This window comes from Epinephelus lanceolatus, chromosome 13 (assembly GCF_041903045.1).
Source record: "Epinephelus lanceolatus isolate andai-2023 chromosome 13, ASM4190304v1, whole genome shotgun sequence".
Classification (NCBI taxonomy): Eukaryota; Metazoa; Chordata; class Actinopteri; order Perciformes; family Serranidae; genus Epinephelus; species Epinephelus lanceolatus.
Window position 1 is genome coordinate 13,281,141 of NC_135746.1, and position 27,517 is coordinate 13,308,657.

Consider the following 27,517-nt stretch of genomic DNA (forward strand, 5'->3'; position numbering starts at 1 on the left):
GACCCACCTCTTTTCCTGGGATCCTTGTACAAAACGTTGTTTAGAATTTCCCTTTGTTCACATTGGCCTGCTTTTGTCCACTGCCTCAGAGAGACAGACAAGTAACGTCTCAACATGGTGGTTGGGATTCTGGTTCATACTACCTAGACTTGTTCACTCCCTAAACAGAGTATCACAATGATCTGATTTGTAAATGACACACCTTCACAAACTTGCCTCCATTGCACAACTCAAATTCCAAAGATATGCAAAACAGTCTATTTCGTTTGTCCCAAGGCAAAAAAAAACCAGCCCTACAATGGCTGTGAGAATCAATACACTGCACGTTAGGAAAAACACAAAAACAAGCAAATTAAGAAAACTTCTTTACCAATTTGACAACACGTGCTTTGAAAAAAGGCTGCAAACTGAGAAAACACAACTAAATAAAGAAATGCTGCAAAAGACATCAGAGATTCCAGTGTTGCTAAAACATGTTGAGCCCAGCATATGCCAACCATGTCCTTGCATGTTCAGGCAGGTTATGATCAGGATATAAAAGACTTGAGATCAACAATATGCTGACTGCTAGTGGGAGACATGATTTGAATTGTGGGCTCCACCCTGATCTTTAGTAAAGTACAACCTTTGGAGAAACAGAGGCAAAAGCTGTTGTATCCAAACCAAGCAGCAACCACCAAGGCTAAAAATGGCCACTTGAGGCCGGCTTCAGAAGTGAGTCAATCCTCAAAGACTCCCATGTTAAAATGTTTCCCATGTATTACTTTACAGCAGAAATAAAAAGGGGTGTAAATTACCAGTTTTATCACGATAAGATATTATATCGTTTATATGGAAAATGATACGGTATTTGCCAATATAACAAAGTCTGCCACGATACGATTCGATGCGATTCAGGCGCCTGTGATCAATATAAGAAGATATTATCTGCCCATATAATGCAAGCAGTTACAGAAGAAGCTGACACCTTTTTCTTTCCTGCTTTTGGCCATAAAAGATTAAAACCACACATAATGTAAATAACTGTAACTGCTAAAGTGCAGTAAATTTTACTTTAAACTGACTCCACTAACACATAAAACAGCTAAGTTAACCATCAGGGCTTTGTGTCAGAGAGCCCCTTCTGGGAGAAATATTTTCATGATAATCCAAACCATGATCTTTTTCTGAAAACTATCTGGCTTAAAGCTCTGAAGTCAAACTTCTCCCAGCAGCCATAAAACATGGATTAATAACAAGATCATTTAACAAAAATATAAAATTCAGCTGTTTTTTGCTGGTCACACATTTTAACTTCAGCATGTTTACATTGCATAAATTAGCCCAGCAGCTAGCAGACTTTTTTCCCCCCTACTCATAGCTTAACAAATTACTTTTAACTTTATTTTTTGTAATCACTGTTGGCTTAAATTGCTGCATCTCCCGACAGATTAGATTAACCTTGAGCTGACAATATTATAATATATATAATATATATATATATATCGATAGTTTCACTTTGCATCGATGAAACTGGATCACTGATCATCGAATCGATATGTCGATCCACATCAATGGATCATTACACCCCTAGAAATAAACAAGTTACGCATAATTAAGGGTGGGCCACTCTGAGTGACTGGCTGTCTGCGGATACTTGACTCGTTTGAGATGAACTGCGCCTCGCCTGGAAAGTGGACAAGATCAGGCGGCTGCAGCAGGGGGTGGTGACAAAAAGTTGTGGTCAAGTCAGACAGTTTCCAGCAGCCTTCAGTCTGTACAGTAAGTCAATGAAACACTCACATCCTGTTAGGACTGATGCTGATTTATTAAAAATGTTATCAGACTCACATATCTGTTTGTTCTGTTTGTTATTATAGAGCAACCTATTGAAATGCTTTACAGGCGATTTGTAATTTATGTTCAGACTTTGTACATGGGGTGCCAGCCCTACCAGGTGAGCTACTGTGTGCTGTATGCCCAGCTTACATGTTGTGTCACTGTGGCGAGTGCAGTTTTACACAGGCAATTGAAGGGCAGCTAAATATGGTGTAGTGTAATTAGCACATTGTGACAGATTATATTACAATGTAGATTTCAAAGAAAGGCCTCTGACACTGTTGGTATGCCAAGCAAAATTTATTATTGTTTTAACAGAAGGATCTGTACAAGGATACTTTTTTATGCTGCTGGTGAAAACTGAGAAACACAGATTGAAAACAGGGAGACAGCTAGCTTTGTTTTGGTTTTTTGAGTCTCTGTTGCCTAATAAATACTCTCAGTAAAGAAATAAGACAGCACATAAAATTCTGGTTTGTATTTCCCGCTTTGGGCCAGCAACAGCTATACATAAATATATAAATAATCCCTATTACAAGAACTCACATTAGCCAGTAATTGTAGCAACTGCATATTATCACAATGTAAACTAAGCACAAAAAATAAGGAAAGTTGTGTAAATAAGATAAAGATCGCATAGCAGGATCTGCTATTGTTGGTACATTATTTCTTTGTTCTAACAATGCTTCTTGGCAAAAAAAATCTTATACTGTTGGAAAGCCTGTTTATTTCCCTTTTAAACTGTGCCACATTTGTAAGGAACATGCATTTGTGGGATGAGCAGCAGAGCTGAGTATGTGGGCTGTGCCCATGAAAAAAATTGGTAAATCTTCTCTGCCAATGCCAAATAGCATTTTTTTTTATGTTGACTCTTGTTTTGAGCTTCTGGTACCCCCAGGTGATTGGCACCTGATTGTCAGCACCTGTGAGCATGGGCACTGCTACAGTGGTCAGTTGGTGTCTACTCCAACAATCGGCATGCCACATTTGACTGTTCTGGATAGGGCCCGTGCGATAGGGCAACTTCAAGCTGGTGTTTCGCAAAACCAAGTTGCAGCATTATTTGGAGTGAGCCCTAGTACCATCTGCAAACTGAAGGCCAAGTTCTATATAACAGGGGATGTCAGAAACAGGCCGCAAAGTGGGCGTCCCAAGAAGACGGCACCCCAAGAAGACTGTTTTCTCATCCTGTCAGCACTCAGAAACCATATGCAGTCTTATACAGATTTGCAGTCAGGGTTTGCAGGACTATATGGCCGATGGCTCTCTGCTCAGACAATCCGGAACAGACTGCATGCAGCCAATCTCTGGTCTCATAGGGCTGCCAGGAGGCTTGCCATGACTGCCCTTCACCGCCAGGCCCGTTTGCGCTGGTGTTGGCAATATGTGCACTGGAACCTGAACATGTGGAGGAACATTATGTTCAGCGATGAGTGCAGATTCTGCCAACAGCAGTTGGATCGTAGGGTCAAAGTGTGGAGAAGACGCGGAGAACGCTTTGCTGATTGCTGCATGGATAGAGTAACATCTTTTGGCGGAGGCAGTGTGATGGTGTGGGGCGACATCTCCCTCACTGGCAAAACAAGGTTTGTCATCATTGGAGGCAATCTCAATGCAGAGAGATATCGGGATGAAATTCTGCAACCAGTGGCAATCCCATATCTCCACAGTCTGGGACCGAACTCTATCCTCCAGGATGACAATTCTCGCCCCCACAGAGCGGAATTTATCAGAGACCATCACAACAATGGTGGGTGGCTTGCGACAAATGCTGGTTTAAAAATGGGATGCCATCCCACAACAGTGTGTGACCAGGCTGGTGACCAACATGAGGAGGAGGTGTTAGGCTGTTGTGGCTGTGTATGGTTCTTCCACACGCTACTGAGGCTCCTGTTTGTTAAATTAATAAATTGTTAAATTGCCAATATGTCTTGTTTCTTCAGACTTCAATCACCCAATCCACCAAACAAAACCAAACAAGAGTCAACAGCAAAAACAAAAAAGCTGTTTGGCATTGGCAGAGCCGATTTGGCAAATTTTACATGGGTGCAAGCCACATACTCAGCTCTGCTGCTCATCCGACAAATGCATGTTCCTTACAAATGTGGCACCATTTAAAAGGGATATAAACAACCTTTCCAAGATTTATTTCCAACAAGCATTGTTTCAACAAAGAAATAATCTACCAAACACAAATTTCATTACTTTTTGTGCTTAGTTTAGAACATTCCACTGATGTCCTGAGAAAAAAAAATGTAAACAATAACAATACATACATAACTGAATTATCATAAAGCTTTGAAAACAGGAAAAATGCACGGAAAGCCACAGGTCCTAATGAAATGGTAGGGTGCTGAAACACTGTGCTTACCAACAAACTCAAGTGCTGAATAACATTTTCACTGTCACATGATGGATCAGCAGCAATATGCACCCAACCCAATAGATCTACAGACAATGCTGTCGCTACATTACTATGTACAGTACTAAGCCATTGGTCCTCTTCTTTTCTTCTTCTTCAGTCAGCTCTTTCACCCTCCTTTAGACTGTGGGAGACACAACAGAGAAGTTTAGAATGACTGATATTATGATAATTCAAATACTTAACTGTGTACTCTGAGTCTGTATTTGCTAATCTGTAGATTGATGGATCTCTTTCCTTTCTTTTCTTTCCTGTTTTTTTTTTTTACCTGGCTGGTGAATTATTAGCAGTATGCAGAGGATCCCAGTCTGTGTCCTCTACGTCTCCATCGTCAGAGTTAGCAGGTTGGAAAGGTGGCACAGAACTACAGTAAAAAAGTTGCACAGAGAGATAAGTGACATTAACAGGTATGAATTGTAATATAAGTTAATTCATACAATGCATGTACAAAGTGCACAAGTTAAATCACATTAACTCTTGCTATGACAGATGCTGCTATCAGAAACATGAGTGGTAACACAATTGATCTTTCACTACGCCCGCCCCTTTGTGATGGTACAAGCTGTCAGAGTAAGCATGGACACTGTAACTACCTGCACTTCAGTCTTCAGTTAAAACATTATGCATTTCAGGTGGTGTAATGATCTTTGACATACACAGTAAAAAAATATTAGCCTGTGACTGTTTTTACCTGGCTAGTGAATAACTGTAAGTCTGTGGAGGATCCAAATCCGTGTCCTCCACGTCTCCATCATTAGAGGAGACAGGCTGGAAAGGTCGCACAGAGCTACTGTAAAAAAGTTGCACAGAGAGATACATAAATCAGACAAGTTAAGTCTTTAGTCTTAACAAATATTGTCTGGTATATTACTAAAGTAAGTTGAGTCCACACATGGCATGTACAAAGTGTACAGAGAAACATGAGCGGTAAGACAATTAAAGCATTAGGCATCCAGGTGCTATAACAGTCTGTGACATGAAGAGTAAAGACATCCTCAGTTGATAAATAATAGTGCTTAAGACATTTTATCAATTGAAATTTGGGACTATTCATATCTTGCACTGCACTGTAGCTGCACCATAATTTTGATTATACTTTGTGATATGTCTTCATATGAGCCTATTTTAACTTTCTAGTTTACTTTGGTGTATTCCTCACATAAAGGACTTTAAATTTCCTAACCTGTAAGGGCCTTGTCCATCACCAAAAAGAGTCCAGCCTATAGCACCCTGAAAACAAAACACATGACATGCACTGCATAAAAATTGATTATGTAAGAGTGTGTATTTAAACAGAATAAGATTCTACACTTCAAATGAAATGGTATAATTCTTACTCGTGGAGACGGAACTGGAAATGTTTGATCGCCATAGACGATCACACCACAGAACCCGTCAGCATTGTCCACGCACTGGATGGAAATCTGCAGTATCATCAAAAATGTATAACGATGATGAATTGTATCATGAAATTTCCATATTACGACACCAAACTGTAACACTTTAACAGCACATTTCTTAAATGCATGTTGAATTCCTCCACATGCTAACAGTGCTACAGGAAGAGGAAATTCTAGCAATGCGGCGCTGTTTCGGAAAAACACACTCGACTCTGATTCAATCAATTCACTAAGTCGATCCACATCCAAATACAGACAGTAACTTCCTTAACTGCAGTACTTCCACATATTTTACCTAAAACGTGTACAGATGTGTTAATTTTAGCCTGTGTAAACTTACACGCTGTGTTTCACTGAAGGACGCCATTTTGCACTCTGTTCCCTGTTCAAATGAATGGTATGTCACACCAGCGTGGTGGCGTCAGACCACGTGACTGTTATGTGTTTTATGCAATATTGTAATAATTAATGTTTTGTTGTTTTTATCACACAAAGAAGAATCTTTTATTTACTTATCTTGCCAACAAAAACATGATTCATTTTCAAAACAACACTAACTGTGGAGATATCTGAGGTTTCTACCGTTTTTTTGAGGTTTCTACCGTTTTTTGAGGTTTCTACCATTTTTTTTCCCCCGTTAAAGGGTTTTTTTGGGGGGAGTTTTTCCTTAACCGCTGCGAGGGTCATAAGGACAGAGGGATGTCGTATGCTGTAAAGCCCTGTGAGGCAAATTGTGATTTGTGATATTGGGCTTTATAAATAAAATTGAAAATTGAATTGAATATCATGGTACCTTTCTCCCTCCAAAAAATACCAAAACTACTTGATGATGACAGCACTGTTAACGTAGCACTACTTCTCCTAAATCCCACTTATTAAACTTTTCTTATTGAAGTTTTTTTAACAATTTGTTCATAAAAGGTCCAACAGAGAGTGAGAGTTCTTTGGGTTCTACTTGACCAAAATATCAACATACTATATATCAGTGGCGGCTGCTGGTCTTTCAAACCGGGGAAGCTCATTTTAAATTTACATCATAAAATCTGTCATATTGTAGCGAGGCAGTAACTTATAAAAGGAACACTTAATTGAAGCCGTTTTTCAACCACACTCATGCCATAGAACCACAGCAAAACACATCTCCAAGGTTTTCAGATGGGTTTAACGGTGAAAATGAGCTATATCGCTTATGGAAATAAGGAACTCCGGACGGCACTCTGCCAGGAGACTCCACTCGCCGATGCCGGTGTATATTTCCAAAGCGCTGTCAATCACAAAGGGGTTCAGCCTTTTAGACAATTCCGCCAATCAGCATGCAGACACCAAGCGTCCTCTCCCGCCTACCGCTCCACGGAAGCTGAGCCTCCCAGGAAGTGACGATTTTGTCGCATTTATCCAATGACCATCTCGCTTTGCTGCATGAAAAAAACCCTGCTCAGCACTGTCTCATAGGAATGCTTGGAGGCTCCGCGCCCACTGTGCTGACACGAGAATGTATAACAGGGAGGTCGCGTTTGAAAACTGGTGATAAACAGCTGACGTTTGAACATCATAGTCATAATGTCATCCTAGCGCACGTTTAATGCAATGTAAATTCTTATTTTAATGTAAATTCAATAATTCAATAGTGCATATTTGACCATTTCTTCTATGAAATCTTAGGGGAAGTTCAGCCTCCCTTTGTCTGTCTGTCTGTCTGTCAGTCTATCTATCTGTCCATCTGTCTGTCTGTATATCAATCTGTCTATCTGTCTGTCTGTCTATCTGTCTCTATCTATCTGTCCATCTGTCTGTCTGTCTGTCTGTCTGTATATCTATCTGTCTCTATCTATCTGTCTGTCTGTCTGTCTATCTATCTATCTATCTATCTATCTATCTATCTATCTGTCTGTCTATCTATGTATCTTACCTCTTGTCTTGAGATCGTTGTGCAGAACGTAAATTAGATATTCCCTCCGTTCATGTTGGTCTGCTTTGGTCCGCTGTCTCAACTGAGAGACAGAGAAGTAATGACTCTACTTGCCTGCTGAAATTCTGATTCATACCATCGAGACTCCTCCAGTCCCTAAATAGAGGATTTAAAAAAACTGTCTTGGAAGTAATGACATCAACTCTGGAAATACTTTCCTTATGAAGCCTGTTTCAGTTCTCCATTCCCAGAAACTCCACCTCTTTGACCTCTAGAGCACGATGTACTGAACCTCAAAGGGTAACTTCAGCATTTTTCAACCAGGACCCTGTTTTCCCTATGTTTCTGTCTTACTCACTGATGTGAACAACATTTTTTAGTAGTTTAATCACAGTAAGCAGATGACAGGCTACAGATCACAGTGTAAAAGTGAACCACCACATCACTGCTGATCGCCACAGAAGACAATGAATGTAAAGGAAAACTTTGCTGATATTGAACCAGCTGTGTGGCATTGCAGTGTGTGTAGATGAACGGTGTTTGGCTTCACCCTGGACCTCCGCTGCTGGACGGGCAGGGATCTCTGGGGGAAATCAAACAACGTTCATTCAGCTGGTTGAATATCAGCAGAGTTTCCCTGCCTCTGGGGGCGGGACTTAGCCAAGGGTCAATTGTAGAGCAGATGGGGAGAGAAAGAAAGGGGGACAGCAGGCAGTGGAGGGTAAACCAGCTGCTGAGGGTGGTGTTACTGTGGGGCTGTGACCCTGTGCCCACAGAGGAAGAGTGCCTATGTTGTAAAGAATGTGACTTGTTGCTGCTCGATTGTGGTAGTCTTGATATGTCCAGGGATCATACCTTGTACAAAGGACAATGTTGTGTCACCATGTGAGAGGATTTCCCCTCTCTGATCAACAGGGCTGTGCTGGAGACATTCTTTTATGCGCCCAGAATAAACATAAGATTTTAGAACGAGACTTCTCCTTGAGCGAGACTTAGGTACACTAAGAAACAGACTGGATTGAGAAAAAGGCAAAAAGATACTTCAAACACTTGAAATAACAACCTGAGCCTGTGTGCAGTAAAAATAACCACTTTAATAGACACACATTAGGCCCGTTTCCACTGAAGAAGTTCCTGGTACTATTTGGGGGGCAGGAACTACTACAGGAACATCCTCTCGCTCGGCCCTCTGAACCGCCGTGTCTCCACTGAGAGCGGAGTAGGAGGAAGGTTCCTGTAAAGTTACCGGACTCTGGATGTGACATAATCGTTGCGCGACCGGACGTAGTTAGCTGTTAGCCATTAGCGGTGTCTGTATTAACTCAATAACTCAATAAATGGTCCGTGAAAAAAATATTTTTTCCAGCGGATGTCTTAGTTACAACATGATTGAGCTAACTGGAGTAATTTCATGTCATATCCGACAAAGGGAGGCTTTTAACAGATGACGTCCTGATGTTAGCTTTGCTGCTGCTGTTAGCTGTCCCTGTCAGCTGATGCTTTCTAGACATCGTGATTTCCTAAAACTGAATAAATACCACACATAGCAACACAAAACTGCTTTGCTAGCTCAATCATGTTGTAACTAAGATATCCGCTGGAAAAAAATTTTTTTTCACGGACCGTATATTGAGTTAATGACTTAATACAGACACCGCTAACGGCTAACAGCTAACGGTTAGCCCAGCTAATCCACAGTAACCATAGTAATTACAAAACGTCACATCCTGCCTTGAGTATATCCAATCAGCACCAAGTAATCCCCAAGTCCCAGCCAGGAGTCTCTCGGGGCCGTTCTGAGTACCTACTCCAAGGCAGGGACTTGTTTAGCCCCTGTAAAAGTTCCGGAACTCTGTCCTTCGGGGGCAATCTGGAAATCCATCGGTAAAAAAAAAAAAAAAAAAAAACTTTTTTTTTTTCTTCCTTTACCTCTGGAGGCACAGCCCGGAGTTTTTCGACTAACGGAAGTGCAGGGGCCTCGGCGATCACTCATGCCCTTCACTTCCGGCGGTGCCCCCAGGGAATCGCTGGGTAGAAAACCAGCAGAGTTTAGCTATATATCACATTTTTCACGTCACTATATCACCGTGTAGACTAATCTGATGTTTGTAAAGTCTATAAACACAATGACTGAACAAACGTTACTATTTCTGTGTGCACGTTTTGTAAATAACATGGTTATCGTAGATTAGCTGGGCTAACCGTTAGCTGTTAACGTTAGCCGTTAGCGGTGTCTGTAATAACCATAGACTGTATAAAAATAAGGTATTAACTCAATAAACGGTCCGTGAATAAAATATTTTTTTCAGCGGTTATCTTAGTTACAATATGATTGAGCTAGCAAAGCAGTTTTGTGTTGCTATGTGTGGTATTTATTAAGTTATGGGAAATCACGATGTCTAGAAAGCATCAGTGGCTCTAGCTGACAGGGACAGTTAGCAAAGCTAACATCAGGATGTCATCTGTTAAAAGCCTCCCGTTATCAGATTACGACATGAAACTACTTCAGTTAGCTCAATCATGTTGTAACTAAGACATCCGCTGGAAAAAAAAAAAAATTTTCACGTTGACAAGATGGCGTTTTGGGTGGAGCGGTCACTATGGACCCAGAGCTTGCTGTTTCTGTAGGTACACATTTCCTGGGGACACCTGCACGTCTTGGTCACGCCCCCTCCATTGTGATTGGCTAAAGCGCAGCATCGTTCAAACTCAAAGCCCCGCCCTCCTCCCCTCCGTAGTTGTCTTTCAGACAGGGCTGCCGACAGATTCTACAATGTAAATTGCAGAATCTGTCTTGAGAGATTACTTCGGGGGTGGTTCCTGTGGTGGAGACACGCACAAACGGCCCCGGCCCCGTAAAATTACCCCAAAGTTCCTGCGGTGGAAACGGGCCTATTGACGGTGCACTATTGCCCCATCTGGTTACATCGGGGGTGTTTCACAGCATGTAAACAAAAAACAAGAAAATTTAATCTGTTGAATGTTGAAGTTACACTCTGTCCTTCCTGACCCTCAGCGAGATACAGCCTTCAGAGAACTGGAGGTAAAAGCTTTTGTATCTAAACTAAACTTTCTTAATGTAGTTTGAATTAATGATGTTGAAATTATAAAACATTCTCACTCCGATCACGTCACATTTGGTCACAGACTTTCAACACTGAGATATGATGTGCAAGGTATGTTGGTTGTTGACCTTCTCTGACACTGTGTCAACTTTAGCCTCTTACATGCATTGTCTGTTTTCAAAGGAAATGTACAGTTTGCATCCAGTCTCTTTTAAAATAAATGCACCAAGTCGGCACAACACTGTGACTTGACGTTTTTTTTCCTTTGACAACAAAAGCACGTGGTTGAGTTTAGAAAAAAATAATAGGGCATAACGTTACATACATATGGAAAGTGAACGCTGGCTCTCGAGTGAAAGTCGGTGGTTGTTGGACCCATCCAACACCCCTTTCACCCGCCCTACTTGGTCTTTCACCCCCTTATTGTCGTCTGGCTGGGTTTCCCCCTAACAATGCCAGGCGCCGCTACAGAATAACAGTGACTGGCGGCATAACATGCCAACATGAAAGGATGGCTTTTTAAGGTGGTGTCTGACACTGGAAGTCACTGACTAAGTGCTAGTATTCGACGACTTCACAGTGACACCAAGTTGCAAATGACTGTTTTTAAGAAGATAATTATTGATAATGCCTTCCTTTAAGATGCAGTCAGACAAATATGGTGGTCAGTTGACCAATATATCAGCTGCTCGCAGATTACTCAATATTCTTTCCTGTTCAAACTGAATCTAAAAATTGTGAAACTGCCATTAGTGGGAGGATGTCATGAGATTTGAGAAATTTGGTGTTGTAATTTGTGCATACTCCCATTTGTGTTGTAATTTAACCCACTCCTTTGAAAGTGGTTTCTTTCATTATTGTTAACACTCACACCTTGATTTGACACACCAGTACATCCATTTTGATCATTAATTCATAGGAAATGTTGAGAGTGTGCGTAACTGTAATTGTGTATCTGTCATGATCCTGGGATTTTGTTCATGTTTTGTCGTTGTGTTTTCTGTTTGTTTTCTTCCGTGTTTTATGTTGTTCATTTATGTTTAATCTGCTTCCTGTTTTATTTTGTAGATTCTCTCCTCATGTGTCGTGTCTGGTTTCACTTCCTGTCTCTTGTCTCCTCCCACTGTTTTCTATCACACCTGTCTTCCACCAGTCTCGTTAGTCCTTCCCTGTTCCCAGAGTCTTCCCTTCACACCTGTTCTATATTAGTCTTGTTTGGTCCTCCTACTACAGCTGTGTCTCGTTCTTGTGATTGGGTTTCTGTGTACATATACCTGTGTGTATCCCTTCGTTCGATTTCAGTTCTCTGTTCATGGAATCGTTCCCTGCTCTTTTTCCTGCCTGTTTTGTGTTTTTTTCCCCCTGAGTTCATCGTGTTATCCCGGTTGGTTTTCTTTTGGACTTCCTGTTACCTGCCTGTTTTTGGATGTTTTTATCAGCTGCATTAAAGCTCACCTTTTGTTGCCTACTATTCTATATCTCTCCTATAAAGGAGAGGAACGACAAGTACGACAAACAAAATGTATTATGTTGCTTTGATATCTGAACACAGGGCCCTTCTGTGTGGAGTTTCTCTGTGTCAGCGTGGGTTTTCTCCAGGTGCTCCGGCTTCCTCCCACAGTCCAAAGACATGCAGGTTAATTGGTGACTCTAAATTGTCCGTAGGTGTGAATGTGAGTGTGAATGGTTGTCTGTCTCTATGTGTCAGCCCTGTGATAGTCTGGTGACCTGTCCAGGGTGAACCCTGCCTCTTGCCTAATGTCAGCTGGGATCCTAACAGGATAAGCAGTTACAGAAAATGAAAGTAAGAATGAATAATACACATTCCATGATCAAAAAGGAGCAGGGAGAAGAAAACAACCTTATTTTACCTGCCCCTCCCTCAAAGCACATAAGAAGAAATAGATGGTGTGTCAGTTACAGTTAATAACCAATACTTACAGTTACTTCAGAAAGACACAGAAATAAATAAATTAATAAACAGAAGAATCAGAAGCCATACACAGTGTCCCCTTCAACATATTGGTGTTTGGTCATGGATTTCCCATGTCAACATATGACCATGCAAGGTACCCTGGGTGCATTGTTTGTTGACGTTCTGGAACACTGTGTCAAGTTCTGCCTGTTACATGCATTGTCTTCTTTCAAAATACACAAGTTTTCACAGGAAATTTACCGTTTACATACAGTCTCTTTCAAAAGAAACGCACAATGTCCGTACAGCACTGCCTTAACTTTTGTCCTTGTCCCGCCGCGTTTCCCCCTGACGCCACCGGACACTGTTAACCTATAACGGTGGCCGGCTGCTTGTCATGCCGACCTTAAAGGATGCCTTTTTCCGTTGGTTTCTGTTCAAGTTACTGCCCAAGCGCCGGATTTTGACAACTTTGGAGTGAGACAGGGCATGAAATACACATTTTTGATGCAGCTGTTGCATCAAAAATGCAACTGGTGCAAACTGGTGCTTAAAGTGAAATTTTCTTCCATGCTCCTCCTCCGAAATAAAAACAAACAACCTTTGTAAATGATCTGGTAACACTCTGCATTTTGCTCTATACATAACAAACAGTGTCCGTAAATCAACTAAGGGCTGTTTCATAGTCGACGCATGAAACGCGAGCAAGCGACGCGAGCAACGCACTTCCTTTCATAGTCAACACATTGAATGCAAGCAACGCGGACGACACTTGAAATGCAATACATTGCTTGTGCAATAGGGGGTAGCAGAGTCACTGGTTCATTCTGGCTAGCTAGTACTGCTGTAGCTAGTTAGTACTGCTATTTTATTAGAGTGAAGGGCACTAGAACTGTTATATAAATGCGGGTGTGCCCGTGCGAATTCGTAAAGTTTTTCCTCCTTGCCTGCCATATTTCATACCTGCTTAGTCTGTGAATAAAATGTGGTTAATTTCAAGTACGTTGCTTGCATTATCACCCCCGCTGGCAACGCATGGTATTACACGCGTCACTGTGTCGTGTGTCAAAAGAATGGACAACACATTTTGAGATACAAGCATGCATCATGGCGGCCAATGCGTCTTGATGTGTTCGCATCTGCATGCCTTTGCGTCGACTATGAAATGGCCCTTAGTCTTTAAGTTTCAATAGTCCTGACTTGATAAACAGTCATGCACATTTAAAGAGGTTATTCCTCAAACAAAAGACACAAAGGATGGAAAAGTAAACTATATCTACATGTGTATTGATTTATCAGTGATAATCTACAGGAGAATAAATATTTGAAAGAGCCTGACTGCATTATATTTTTATATTCTGAATTGTCAACCTGCCGACTGAATTTTGTGTTTTCCTTTACATAAGTGAAGTGCTTATGATGTAAACTGTGTGTAAAAGTTCACCAGAATGTAGGGAATTAATAAGACACTCAAATTTTTTTGTCCGAGGATTCCCAGCTTAATATGTGTCCCCACCAATGTTGAAATGAAACCTACGCCCTTGTGACTGCATAAAAACTTGCCTTGGACACAGCTCAAATTCATACTTTATATTTAGAGCCATGTCTATATTTGATATTCAAACAGTATGTGATAACTACCTCATAACTTTTCATCAGTTTTTGACAAAGATTTTGTGTAGTTCAGTGTAAAGCTTAAAGCAATAGCTTGGCAGTTTTGGTAATGTTTTATTGTTTTTTGCCGTGAAATTGATTTGAAGACTAATGCTACTTTTGTGCCTGTACGTTACAAACAAAGCTGGATGACCATATTTAACAATAATAATAACTTTATTTATATAGCAGCTTTCAAAACCACTGTTACAGAAGTGCTTCAGACAGAGGGAAAGAAAGCAGGAAAACAAAAACAAATTCACAGTCACTAAATAACAATAACAAAGAAAGCAGAAAAAAGGATATAAGTCAATCAATCAATCAATCAATCAATTTTATTTATAAAGCCCAATATCACAAAGCACAGTTTGCCTCACAGGGCTTTACAGCATACGACATCTCTCTGTCTTTAGGACCCTCACAGCGGCTAAGGAAAATCTCCCCCCAAAAACCCCCTTCAACGGGGGGAAAAAACGGTAGAAACCTCAGGAAGAGCAACTGAAGAGGGGTCCCTCTTCCAGGACGGACAGACATGCAATAGATGTTGTACAGAACAGATCAACATGATAAATTAACAGTAATCTGTATGTCACAATAATAAGTACAGATAAAAGAACAGATAACAGGAACAAATAACAGGACAGGTACAGGTGAGTATCAATGAAATGAAACATCATTCTGTTTGATAATGCGTCCCAAAAGTAGTATAATAAGAGAGAATATAATTGGTATTTGCATAGAGCCATGTGGCACTCCATACATAGGTGACGCATAGAGAAAAGGTAAAGCCATCAACAAACAAAATAAATTTGGTCTTAGAAAAGCATGAAGAGAACCGCCCGAGGGTAGTCCCTGAGGTACAAACCCACGTTCTCAACCTTTCAGTAGTAATGCTAATTCGATCCACTACATCAGAGGTGGTGCTAAGATTTAGCAGAACCACTACGGAGCATTCATCTACATCATCCTTCATCAGGATGTCATTGGTAACTCTTACAACAGATAAGATATTGTTACACGTGAACAATTCCAACAATTGATTTTAGACAGTTTTCTCCAGGATGAAAGGAGAAGCTTAGAAACTGGATTGTAGTTGTTATGTTTGGAGGGACGATGAGAAGTGACCTCAGCCTTGAAATAGTCTGAAACACATCTGGAAGATAAAGAGCTTATGATCACTGAGAACAGGCAAGGGGCTACACTATCTAGTAGGACTGCCCCAGAATTTTAAAAAGAGATTTCCTAGTTAACCAATGGTCATCATTTAGGGCCATTAGTCGACAAGTCACCTGCATGTTTATGATATTAATTCAATTATTAAATTACATATTTTGGCTGGGGCAACACAATGGTTTGAGTTGAAGGTGTAAGAAAGAGTAGTGATCAATGAAATTTTGCCAACTAATGGCCTTTCTGGTTGACGAACGTTTGGTCGACTATTAGGGGGGCAGCCCTACTATCTAGAATCACCAACAAGAATTTGGTAAAGGTATTACAGTACAATGTATCAGGCTGAAGACAAGATGAGTCAGAGAAAGGAGTGTGAAGTAAATCTTGGATTAAATGTCCTCAATCTTGTCAATGAAAAAAATTTAAAAACCTTTCACAGTCTGTATTTGAGGCTATAGAGGCACTGGGAGAAACAGGGTTAATGAACAATGAACAATGGTCTGAAATAAAAACCAAGACTTTAATTTACAGTACTTTGCTCTTGTATCTTCAAAGCCATTGTTCTAAGGTTTTAATTTTAAAAATCTTAATGCTCATAGTGTACAACAGCTATGATTTATTCCACTGTCTCTCAGCCTTCCTGCACTCCCTTTTCATGCTTCACATTCTTTCAGTAACCCAGTGTCGCAAAATAGAGTATTTGAGTCCAGATGAACATTTTAGTGGAGCACCGTTCATGGAAATATCATGGGAGCAGTTCACCAAATCCTTAGTGTTTGAATTCATTTTTAAGAAATCTCTGGATTTAATAAATAAAGTTTGTTAATTGGGAAATGGCTTGCCTGGTTCTGTCCAAAGGTATCAGAAATTCCTATCAGCACCTCTAAAGCTCACTGATTCTGTTCTTTGTTGAATTCATATAAATGCATATGTGCAAAAAGGGCAACTATCCTCTTTACAGGGGGTTGTGTTCCAGACTAATTCTTGCTCTGGGGCCAGTTACTTCCTGGAGTCTCAGTTGGTCAATTTATGTAGATGGCTGATGGCTGTAGATGTCACTCATCTTCTCCTCCTCCTCCTCCTCCTCCTCTTCTTCCTCCTCCTCCTCCTCCTCCTCCTGGGGACTGTGGGAAATACAACAAAGCAGTGTAGTTTAGAATGACTTGATATTACTGATCTTATAAACACTGGTATTACAGTCATTACATCCAGTATGTAGTGGTATGACATACGTTGTTTGCAAAACCTTTGCCAGAGTCATCTTTGTAGGTTACTACTTTTTTCATTGGTGATGTCTCACAAAAAACACACACTTTTGGTGCTACAGTCACGGCTGGAAACACCACCAATATCTTGCACAAAAGCAACCATGCAGTTTTGTTGTTTGTTGGTCTTGAACAGATGTCTGCTGCTTGGCAGCCATCATACCAAGGTCTCACATCATACCATCCACCATCCCCTCCACCCCCTGAAGACAAAGTGAGCTCATAAACATATAATTTGAGCTACATCACTGTAGACATTTTTAGGACTGCCACCTAATAGTCGACCAAACGTTAGTCGTGACATATCATCTGAAACATGGAAGTAGCTACATGCCCATTAGCCCACAGCGTCATTAACAGGCTCAGTATGTGACGTGCACTTGTAGATAAAATATAGGCCTATATCAGTGAAGGTTCATTAGTACGGTTTTGTATTTCTCTGTAATGTAGCACAGTGTTAACAATGTTACTGATACTACTCTTTCTCACACCTTCAACTCAAATCGTTTTGTTGCCCCGCCCAAAATATATCATTTAATAATTAAATTAATATCATAAACATGCAGGTGACTAGTCGACTAATGGCCCTAAATGACGACTATTGGTGGACTAGCAAAATTGCTAGTCGGGGGCAGCCTAGAAATTTTGATATGCTATATATAAAAAAAGCACAAATGTTACATATTGGTGGTTTGCAGAGATGCACAATGCATTTTTTTCTCACTTGCCTCTCAGGGTGTAGATTGAAAAAAATATTTCTTTTACCTGGATAGTGGACCGCTGTCAGTCTCTGGATCGTCTTGAGTGGCAGGGTCCTCATACTCATAACGGGCAAAGTGGAAAGGTCTCACAGAACTACAAAACAGTAGTTGCACAGAAAGAGAACTACATCAGAGAGGCTTAGCCTCTAGTACAAACATATATCATTAGAATATTACTAAAGTATATCCACATGCATGAACAAAGTGTGCGGTTGTGGCCTCCAGTCCACATCCTTGGTTGTGTGAGTGTGTATGAATGTTTAAGCTGAGTAGCAGATGGCATCTTGTATGGTAGCCTCGGCCACCAGTGTGTGAATGTGACTCTGTAGTTTTAAAGAGCTTTGAGTGGTCAGAAGACTCTAGTCGTGGGATAAGTTGCTATCAGAAAAATAAGCAGTAAGACAGTTAAACTAACTGCATTCCTGATATTTGCAGAGAGCAATCAGAAGTCAGTGCTCAGCTTCAGTCAGCTTCTGCTTCAGCTACTGTCACCTTAAATGCAACATGAATTGAAGGACCTTTCCAAGAGTTTCTTTGTTTTTGAGGTTTTAACTGTTTTATCTTGCACTGCACTGTATTTACAGTTTTTTAACCCTCTTTTTAACATTGGTTTAAACCTTTTATATATATTTATATGTGTCTTGTGTTTTTAAAAGGCTTTGTGTTTCTTAATGCCTTCATGTGTTATGTAATCGCCTTGCTTCGCTTTGGCTAACCTGTGAGGGCCCTGTCCGTCACCAGAGGCCGTCCACCCTACGGTATCCTGAAAACAAAACACATGCTATATAAAAATTGATTATGTAAAACCACATATTCAAACAGATTTTGATTCTACACTTCAAATTAAATGGCACAAATCTTACTTGCTGAAAAAGGAGGGGATATGTTTGATCGCCATCGACGACCACACCACCAATTCCACAAGGATTGTCCACACACTCGATTGAAATCTGCAGTATCATCAAAAATGCATTACGATAATGAATTACCATATAATAACACCAAACTGTAACACTTTAACAACAGCGTGGTTAAATAAATGCCGACTTCCTCCATGCTATTAGCAATGCTAAAATTTCAAACAAACACGCACGACTCTGATTCAATCCATTCAGTCGATCCACATTCAAATACAAACAGCAACTTCCCAAACTGCAGTACTTCCACATACTTTACCATACACCCGTGCAGGTGTATTCATTCAAGCCTAAAATATTCAAACTTACAGGACTCATTGTTTCATCAGCCGCCATTGCTCCTGCCTTCTCAAGCTCAAGGGTAAGCACAAATGTACGTATGTACGTCACTCAGACGTCGTCAAACCATGTAAGTGCGACATAATGGACACCAATGCTAAGAACGTCAAAATTATTTTTAAAAACAATTACATAAAACCCTTTTCTCGTTGGGTTATTTCATATAACTGTTTTTTATTTGTGCCAGGTTTTTTTTGTCAATTTATCCTACAGACTAAAACCGTATTCATTGTTAAAATAATACTCACTGTCTAAAATATTAAAGTGCCCCTCTACCTCCATAAAAATACCCAAACTACTTACTTTAAACCATATTTCCAATGAGGTATTCCCTATATGCTGATGATGCATGATTCAACATGAGTTTTCAAACAAAATATATAAAATTATTCTTGATTACCCCCAAAACTTAAACTTAAATCATACCTGTCTTGGGACTCTCGTACGTAACGTGGGTTACTCACTTTTCCATTATTCACGTTGGTAGAAGTTGATTAATCATCTCTCCTGAGACAAAATTTAAAAAAACAAAATCAAACAAAAACATATAATCTATCCTTGTTGGTTGGATTACAGATATCTGTGTCTTGTAGATGTCCATTAGAAGTATCTTCTGAATTATACAATCTAAGTCAATTTCACAGCCCAATAAGCGGCCTACTGCATCAACTGCATGCTTGTGGTGATGAGCAAAAATGAAATGCCTCTGCTGTATTTTCCCTTTGCATACCAAGATGTACAAGTACATGTGTTTCAGTTCTCAAAGGAAACTTGCAAATGAGGAGTGTGCAGCTACCCACAAACCCACATTCATATGGTAAGAAACAGGACATGAACATTTATGGTAAAATCAGTACGTGAACGTGAAGTCAAACACACCCAAACCGTCCACCAACACCTTTAGCAAGGATAAACAACTTTTCATTGTCTCTGCCTGTGCTGCTTACAACACAGCACATACATTTTATGAACAAAATTACCACTTCTTTCACATTTTAGGCAAGGACAGCTGTGTTTAAGCACCGTTTTCCCTTGTGAGTTTGCTAAAGGGTGCTTCAGTGTGAGAGCCCTTGAACAAGTGTTGGTTTTGATGAGTTGGGAGTGAGAGAGAGGAGAAGTCAAGTCAATTTTGTTTTTATAGCCCCAAATCCCAATTGTCTCAAGAGGATTTACAAGCATACAATAGCTGTAGCTGTCCACTTACAACCCTGACCCCAAAAAATTGGGATGCTGTGGAAAACATAAAAACAGAATGCAATAATTTGCAAATCCTTTTAGGTCTATATTCAGTTAAATACAGTACAAAGACAAGATCTTTAATGTTCAAACTGATAAAATTTTCCTGCATTTAAGTTTTCAAAGTTAAATTCTTTCCCACTCTTGCTTGATATATATGATTTCAGTTGCTTTCAGTACCTGCACTCTTCAGACCAGTTTCCGATGAGCAGTACAGTTCAGCTCAGTTCTGTACGCTTTTTTTCTGTTTCCACTGTGAAAAGTTGTGGATGGTACCGATGGAACCGTTCTGTACCGTCCCAATTTTTGCCCCCCCCCCCCTCTGTTGGGGCACCTAGCACACAGATCTGGTACTAAAAGGTGGAGCTGTGAACACTGCAGTCTGTTGATTGGTCAGTAGAGGACGGTCACTCAGAGACATTGTTCTTAAACTGTTGGACTGTTTGCCTACACATTTTTTATGTAGTGACCATCCTGTCTTGTGAACAACTGAGCCTTTTGAGGATGCCCCTTTCATACCCACTCGTGATACCTCTGTTATCAGTTCTGTTTACCTGTGGAGCGTTCTTCAACTTTTCCAGTCTTTTCTTGCCCCGGCCCAAATTTTTTGGAAAGGCATCAAAATCATAAAAATTGTATCTTTGCAAAAAACAATAATGTTTATCAGTTTGAACATTAAATATGTTGGTTTTGTACTGTTGTCAGCTGAATATAGGTCAAAAAGATTTGCAAATCATTGCATTCTGTTTTTATGTATGTTTTACAGTGTCCTATAAATTATATCTGACTAAAGATAAATGACATCTGACTAAAGTTTGGATGTCCGACTGATGACCCTCATACAGTATCATTTCAGTTGTAAAACACTCACCTATTGTGTGCTCATTAAGATCATGTTTTGATGTTAAAACAATTTATTTTTTTTTAGCCCCGCTGGGTTGTCATGTTGGAGAACTCCTGTGAATAACAAGTAAACACTCTGTGGTTAAAAGTGCATGAAGTGCAGATGTTTAAAGCGCCAAAGCGTGCAAAGGAAGTCCTCTGACTCGAGGATGTACAAACAAACTTGTTCACTCTCACTTTGTGTCACTTTGCACTCTAATTTAAAACTGAAAATATATTTTGCAACAAAAAAGAACAGTTTGTGACTGTGTGTGTACATTTACTGTCCCGTGCATCAGTAATACAGCTGTTTCTGTCCCAGTAACAGCAGTGCAGAGGGTTATGTGCATTATGTTCTGTGCACGGGTGGCTGAGGTTTTCATAAATTCAGTAAGAGTTCCCATACAAACAGAGAACTAGCTACAACCAACCAACCCAGACACTTTCATCTTCCCAAGAAAACAACTCTTACTGCCTTTTTTTTTTTTTTTTTTTCAAATTTCTAAGTAACAGGATACAAACATGAAATCATCTGCAGAACAAGTTGTCAGCTTTCACTCACATCCTGCTTTTTCACACTGAGTGAACGAAATGTAAAGGAAGTACAAAACATCCAAGCGATTAAATATGTAATACAAGAACCCCTCATATTAGCAGTCTTTTTTGAGTGCTCTAGGAGTATTACGACAAAAAAGTAATTCTTTGTACACCATGGCAGTACTTGTTACTTTTACTTTCCTCTTCACTGAGCCCTCTACAGACAGAATAACTCACATAAAAGTAAACTCAAGGGACTACACAAGTTCTACTAACTGATTATTTCTGATTTTATTTATCACATTTTATTTTTAAGGGACTATGTGCAAAATTAAACATGAATGTCACCATTTGATGTAACGTAATGGAGAGGGTAATGGTGCAGCATGATAAAGAAAAAGTGCAGTGTGTGCAGGATTTGAGTTCTGCTTTATTTACCCTGTTTTTCTGTCTTACAGAACAGAGGAAATAGAGAAAAGGGAATAGATGACTCTTCAATTCTATTTTTCCTTCATTATTCACTCACTAGTGCAGCCTGTACAGCACCTAAATGTGTTAGTTATTTCACTGGCTCACTCATGTAGCCTAAATTAAGTGCAGCACATACTGAACCACACTAAGTTAAACTTCTCTTCCAGCAGGTGTCAGTATTGCCCATTTAGACCATGCTTTCACATTGCTTCAACTGACTGCATTTTCTTGAACAGATATATAATATATTAATATTTATGACAGACTCTTCAGGCCCTGTCATATCATAGAGAGCTCATAGTGCCATATCATCCCAGTTACTCGTGGTTCCTAAAGTCTCCAAAAGCAGAACAGGAGCCAGAGCCCTCAGCTATCTGGATCCTCTTCAGTGGAATCATCTTCCTGTTTCAGTGTGGGAGGCAGACACTGTATCCACATTTAAGACATAATCTTCTATCTGTGCACCATTTAACTTGAGGGTTATAAAATATCTATTATACACTGCACATACTCAACCATTCTTCCTCTAAAATGACATGTCCAGATTTTTCATCTTGGTTGTTGAATGTTTCTTAACAGATTGAATACTCGAGTAAACTGTTGACCCATCTCTGCGGCCTAGATTGTGATTTACAGTCCTTGAACCAGAATCTAACAAGAAATTCAGTTGATTCAAATGACTGGCTTCTGACCTTTTCCCTTAATTTTCTTAGAGTTAACTGATGCCTCCTGACTAAGTGACATATTTTATGGATCTTTCATATTATATTCAGTGCATGATAATAACAGTACAGATGAACTAGCCCGAAAAGTGAATGAAATAACTGCAGGAAGTTTGTGTAAACCCTGAGATTTGGGTGGAGTTTGAGCAGATTATTTCCTGTGAATATTCCCTCAGAGTTTCTCTGAAGATTTGAGGAACTTCTTAAATAATTCTCTGTCTGTGTTATGCTTTTTTCCCAACAATCATACAAACTTAATAGGCTTAATGAAGGACGAGGCTGTTTGGCAGAGTGTGAAGGCTCTGTGAACGTGATGTGTTTATAACCTCATAATAATTTAATTTTCTACACAGAAATGAATTAAATGCTCATATAGGCTGTATGCCTATACATGACCCCCCTGTGAAGCTTTGGCGACCCCTAGTGGGGGTAGAGAGCCATTGTTGGGAACCAGAGAAAAACTATTACAATGTTTTGCCATCTACTTAACGCAACGGTTGATCTAAGTATAAGATTTCCAGGTCTTTCAGCTTTGCTATATGCTCTGTGTTACAGCAGCATACTTGTGATCTTAAAGGTTCAGGTTGTAAGATTTAGGGGGATTTAGAGGCATATAGCAGTGAGGATTCTGCATTGCAACCAGCTGAAACTTCTTCTGGTTAGAAATCCTTCAGTGGATGTTCAGAAGGTTTTTATCAGGAGCCAAATTGACCGCAGAGGTCTCCTCCTCTCCAAAACAAACACACATTAAAACTGGTGAAAACGCTGTACAAAGCAGTTCCATGTTACTTATCAGTGGCAGACGTGAAAACACAAAAATTTGAATGGCCCCATCTAGAGCCAGTGTTTGGTTTGTCCATTCTTGTCTGCTGTAGAAACATGTAGATATAAACAGGTTATTTCAATGTAACAAAAAGATTCTTACTGTCAGGTAATATGCTAGGAAAACATACTCATTACATTATATTATACACAAAAGGCATTGATAATAAAGATGACTAACTGAAGAAATAAAGATCCACAACCCCTCTAGTCGGCTAATGTGGCCCTGCTTTCAAATCTGTACCAAACTTTCTTTTGGGAAACACCCTTTGTCCCCTTCTGTAGGGGGATTCGAGATCCGTAATTTTTTTATTTTCTTTTTGGTGAACATTCTACTTTGATGCTCTTTTTATGCACTCTTGCATCTTATTTACCATTAGAAGCATTTTTTTTAGATTAATTATGAAATGTAATGTGACAAATATTAGTAGTCTTAAATGTTGAGTAGAAACAGAACACTCTCCAACTGCTATCATTAGAATTTAGAGAATTTTGTGGTACTTGTACTTGAGTGTTTCCATTGTATGCTACTTTATACTTATACATCCCAAATGGAAATATTGTACTTTTTACTCCACTATTTTTATTTGTCTGCTTTAGTTTCTTCGACTACCCAGCAGCAGTATATATATGTATATATATATATATATATATATATATTCCTCTTGCATTTTTTTAATTTTTAAATTTTCCTAGCTATTTCAACAATAATTAAGTCCCAAGTGTCCCAGAGTCCTAGCATTACTGTTGCTAAAATTTGTCAAATTTGTTGTCAGACTGACTTGGCAGAGATGGCTGCCATCTTGTTTTTACCTGGATTAGTGTATTGTGCTCTCACTACCACTAGATGGCACAGAAAGTGTCCGTGAATGAAGACAACAAGTCTAAGTTAAGTAGAATCAAGTATAAGGTCAAGTAAACCCAAAATGTGACACAGGGTCTTAGGAGGTTACATTTATATCTTTCACAATGAGGTTATTCACAAGTTGACATTGCAATGACAATAGGCCTTAAATGAAATAAAATTAAATATGTAATGTTACAGATATTAGTAGAGTAGAAACAGAACACTTTGCAACTGCTATCATTAAAATTTAGAGAATTTTGAGCTACTGATACTTGAGTATTATATAGATTATCATAAATTAAACTACCCAGCAGTATATCAAAATAAATTTAAAAAAAGTATTTATTATTTATAAATATATATATCAAATAAAATGTAAATATAAAAAATAAATATATATTAAAATCTATCTATCATCTATCTACCTATTTATTTATATTAATATTTATAGTTATTTTTCACAATGAGATTATCCACAAGTTGACATTGTGATGATGATAGGCCTACAATAAAATAAGATATGTGATGTTACAGATATTAGTAGAGTAGAAACAGACTTTTGAGGTACTGATACTTGAGTATTTTCATTTTATGTTACTTTATATTTATATATAAATATTGTATTTTTTTCTATTATTATAGATTAAACTACCCAGCAGCAGTATATATATATATATATATTATAAAAAAGTCAAATATATCAAATAAAATATAAATATAAAAAAATCAAAATCTATCTATTTACCTATTTATTTATATTTATATTTATATTCATATTTATCTTTCACAATGAGTTTATCCATAAGTTGACATTGCGATGACAATAGGCCTTAAATAAAATAAAATAAAATGTGATGTTACAGATATTAGTAGAGTAGAAACAGAACACTTTGCAACTGGTATCATTAAAATTTTGAGAATTTTGAGGTACTGATACTTGAGTATTTCCATTTTACACTACTTTATATTTATAGTCCTCTACATTGCAGAGGAAAATATTGTGCATTTTACTATTATTATAGATTATTGTAGATTAAACTACCCAGCAGTATATATATCAAAATAAATATCAATGTAAATCAAATGAAATGTTTTTATTTATATTTATATTTAGTCTTATAGTAAAATATTCCAAATTAAAGCGCTGTTTAATTGAGGACCACAGTACCCAGCTCTGATTGGTCCACTCCCCATAAGCCCCGCCCCTGTGATGCTACGACCAACCCCTCCCCTCTCCGCTCTCTGCGGCTCTCAACCAACAAACTGCACGCGGACAGGCAGGGCGGCGGAGGAGGGCGGCAAACAGTAACTTCACCTTCCTCCATAAAGAGCCGACACGGTCCTCACAGCGTGTGTAGGGTCAGACACCACCCAGGAGGATGACACAGGCGGTGTTTTAAACAAGTGTCACCCAGGACACCGTCACCTTTCGTCCTGCTGCATGCGGTCCGCCACTCGTGCGCTTCCTGTGACATGAAAACACTCCCGCACGCGCCTGATTCCGCCGCATTCACTCGCTGTCCACGATGGTTAAATGTCCTGTTTAATGGTCGAGGTATGTAGACACTTCACAGCCTCTAATAACACACACACACACACACATACATACAGGGTTGAGTTGTTTCAGAAGCCTGGGACCGATAAAACACCATTATAAATCCCTCTAATGTTTCCGTTAGCACCTATAAAGTGTCTTTAATGTTTAAAAGAGAGTTTATAATGACTGTATAATGTGTATGCTACATGCTAATGTGTTGCTATGACACGGTTGTGGTGCTGTTGTCATAGTAGCTAAAATGTTTTATGTCCAGGTGGTGAGTTTATAGTGACCTTGTGTTTTTTAAGGTAGTGTTTTATTGGCGCAGACTTCCTCCTATCATCCTCTATAAGCTGCAGTGATGGGCTACAGTAGGCCTAGTGTATTATTTCAATGTGTCACGTCAGTGTATTGACAGCTTTACAGCAGTCAACCTGCAGCCTGGACACTGCAGACCACATGTAGACCAGGGCCAGCTGTGCAGTGAAGGCAGCTGTGATGCATTAGCCTATGAGAAAGGATTGTCTGTGTTACAAACAGACCTGAGTGCTTAATAAGATATGTTATTATGTACAGGAAGTACACGTAGTGTTTGTTCAATTAAAAGTCACTTTTACTAGCCAGTTGTTGCTACACATTTTGACAATACACATGTGTATCTATGTGTCTATTCTTCGATCACCCTGTAAGTTATTCGTAGTCCGTAAGACTCCTCAGATCATATGAATCAAAAGAGTTTTTCATAAAAATTTATCCAGGTTGTGAGGATTGTTTCAGCAGGATAAAGTGGTGTCAGTAGTTGGTACGCCAGGTGCTGTAATCCTCGAGTGCTGTAACTCACTCTGTCAGATTTGCTATGTGTCAGCGCCAGATCAAATGAATGATTCATAATTGATATGTTATCTAATTTTTAAACAAGTGATATTCATTCTGCTTTAAATAAACAACTTGATTGTTGAGCAACAGTTTTGTGTGAAAGGAATTAAAGGCCTCTCCCATGTAGACAGACGCCTGTCCCAAATATAGACCTGTGGAGTTCAGTGGTTAAATTAAATGATAGCTCAGGCTACTAACTTAAGTTTTACAGTACATATTTGAGCATGAAGGTTCATTCTTGAGCTTAGAAACGGTAGTTTGTTAGACAAATCTCAACTCGAGGACCACTTCTTTGCTTCGTGTTTGAACTTTGAAACACAAATTTCATCCTTGAACTTGGTGTGAGAAAAACAATTTAACCCAAGGGAGCTTTTTTTTTTTTTGTCATTTTTGCCTTTTATTTGAAGTCAGATACCTAGTTAAGGGGTAGACAAAGGGGGGACCACATGCAGCAAAGGGCCACAGGTTGGTATTGAACCCATGGCTGCTGCGGCAAGGACAAAGCCTTTGTACATGGGGTGTATTTGCCTTTTTTGTTGAAGCCTGCCCCAATCAGACGGAGTGCTTTTTGCAGTTAAATTCAATTCAGCTTTATTTGTAAAGCCCAACATCACAAATCAGAGGGCTTTACAGCATAGGACATCCCTCTGTCCTTGGACCCTCACAGCAGGATAAGGAAAAATGCCCCCCAAAAAAAAACCCTTCATCAGGGGAAAAAAATGGTAGAAACATCAGGAAGAGCAACCAAGGAGGGATCCCGCTTCCAGGTGGATACTTTTTTGTTTATTGTTCCATACAAAATGGACAGATATAGGGCATCAATTCTGATTAAGGGTGAGAGGTTGTTCCTAAATAGTATGTTGGACACAGGGAAACAGAGATCTGTGTGAATACATGAGAAAGGTAGAAATCACCAGCTTGTCCAGAAGCTTCACCTGGATGATGCTTGATTC

General features: G+C 39.4%; 2 protein-coding genes and 1 long non-coding RNA gene across 6 annotated transcripts in view; 1 reads left to right on the plus strand and 2 right to left on the minus strand.

The window, feature by feature from the left end:
- Positions 1-2,215: 2,215 nt before the first annotated feature.
- On the minus strand, positions 2,216-7,739 carry LOC117271202 (uncharacterized). The gene is made up of 6 exons (XR_004502851.2): positions 7,550-7,739; positions 5,578-5,664; positions 5,424-5,470; positions 4,932-5,030; positions 4,509-4,604; positions 2,216-4,364 (listed from the first exon to the last, which is right to left on the minus strand). It is a non-coding gene; the product is annotated as an uncharacterized LOC117271202 (long non-coding RNA).
- A 6,601-nt stretch (positions 7,740-14,340) lies between these two features.
- Positions 14,341-19,415, minus strand: LOC144466526 (uncharacterized). 4 transcript variants are annotated; one of them, XR_013493129.1, is made up of 5 exons: positions 19,061-19,414; positions 18,242-18,328; positions 18,095-18,141; positions 17,383-17,472; positions 14,341-16,476 (listed from the first exon to the last, which is right to left on the minus strand). XR_013493129.1 is itself a non-coding variant. In XM_078173770.1 (5 exons), exons 1-5 carry the CDS (start codon positions 18,629-18,631, stop codon positions 16,380-16,382), a joined length of 348 nt encoding a protein of 115 aa, XP_078029896.1. In that variant the 5' UTR covers positions 18,632-19,415; the 3' UTR covers positions 14,341-16,379. The 4 variants fall into 4 exon arrangements, 2 of the variants coding, with proteins under 2 accessions (XP_078029896.1, XP_078029895.1); XR_013493130.1 differs by having other exon boundaries at positions 19,099-19,413; XM_078173770.1 differs by having other exon boundaries at positions 18,605-19,415.
- A 5,973-nt stretch (positions 19,416-25,388) lies between these two features.
- Positions 25,389-27,517, plus strand: part of LOC117270335 (3',5'-cyclic-AMP phosphodiesterase 7B-like) — a 33,499-nt gene continuing 31,370 nt past the window's right edge. Inside the window, exon 1 of the mRNA XM_033647868.2 lies at positions 25,389-25,706. Coding sequence (XP_033503759.1) covers positions 25,686-25,706 — 21 coding nt within the window. The 5' untranslated portion in view covers positions 25,389-25,685. The remainder of the gene's footprint in view (positions 25,707-27,517) is intronic.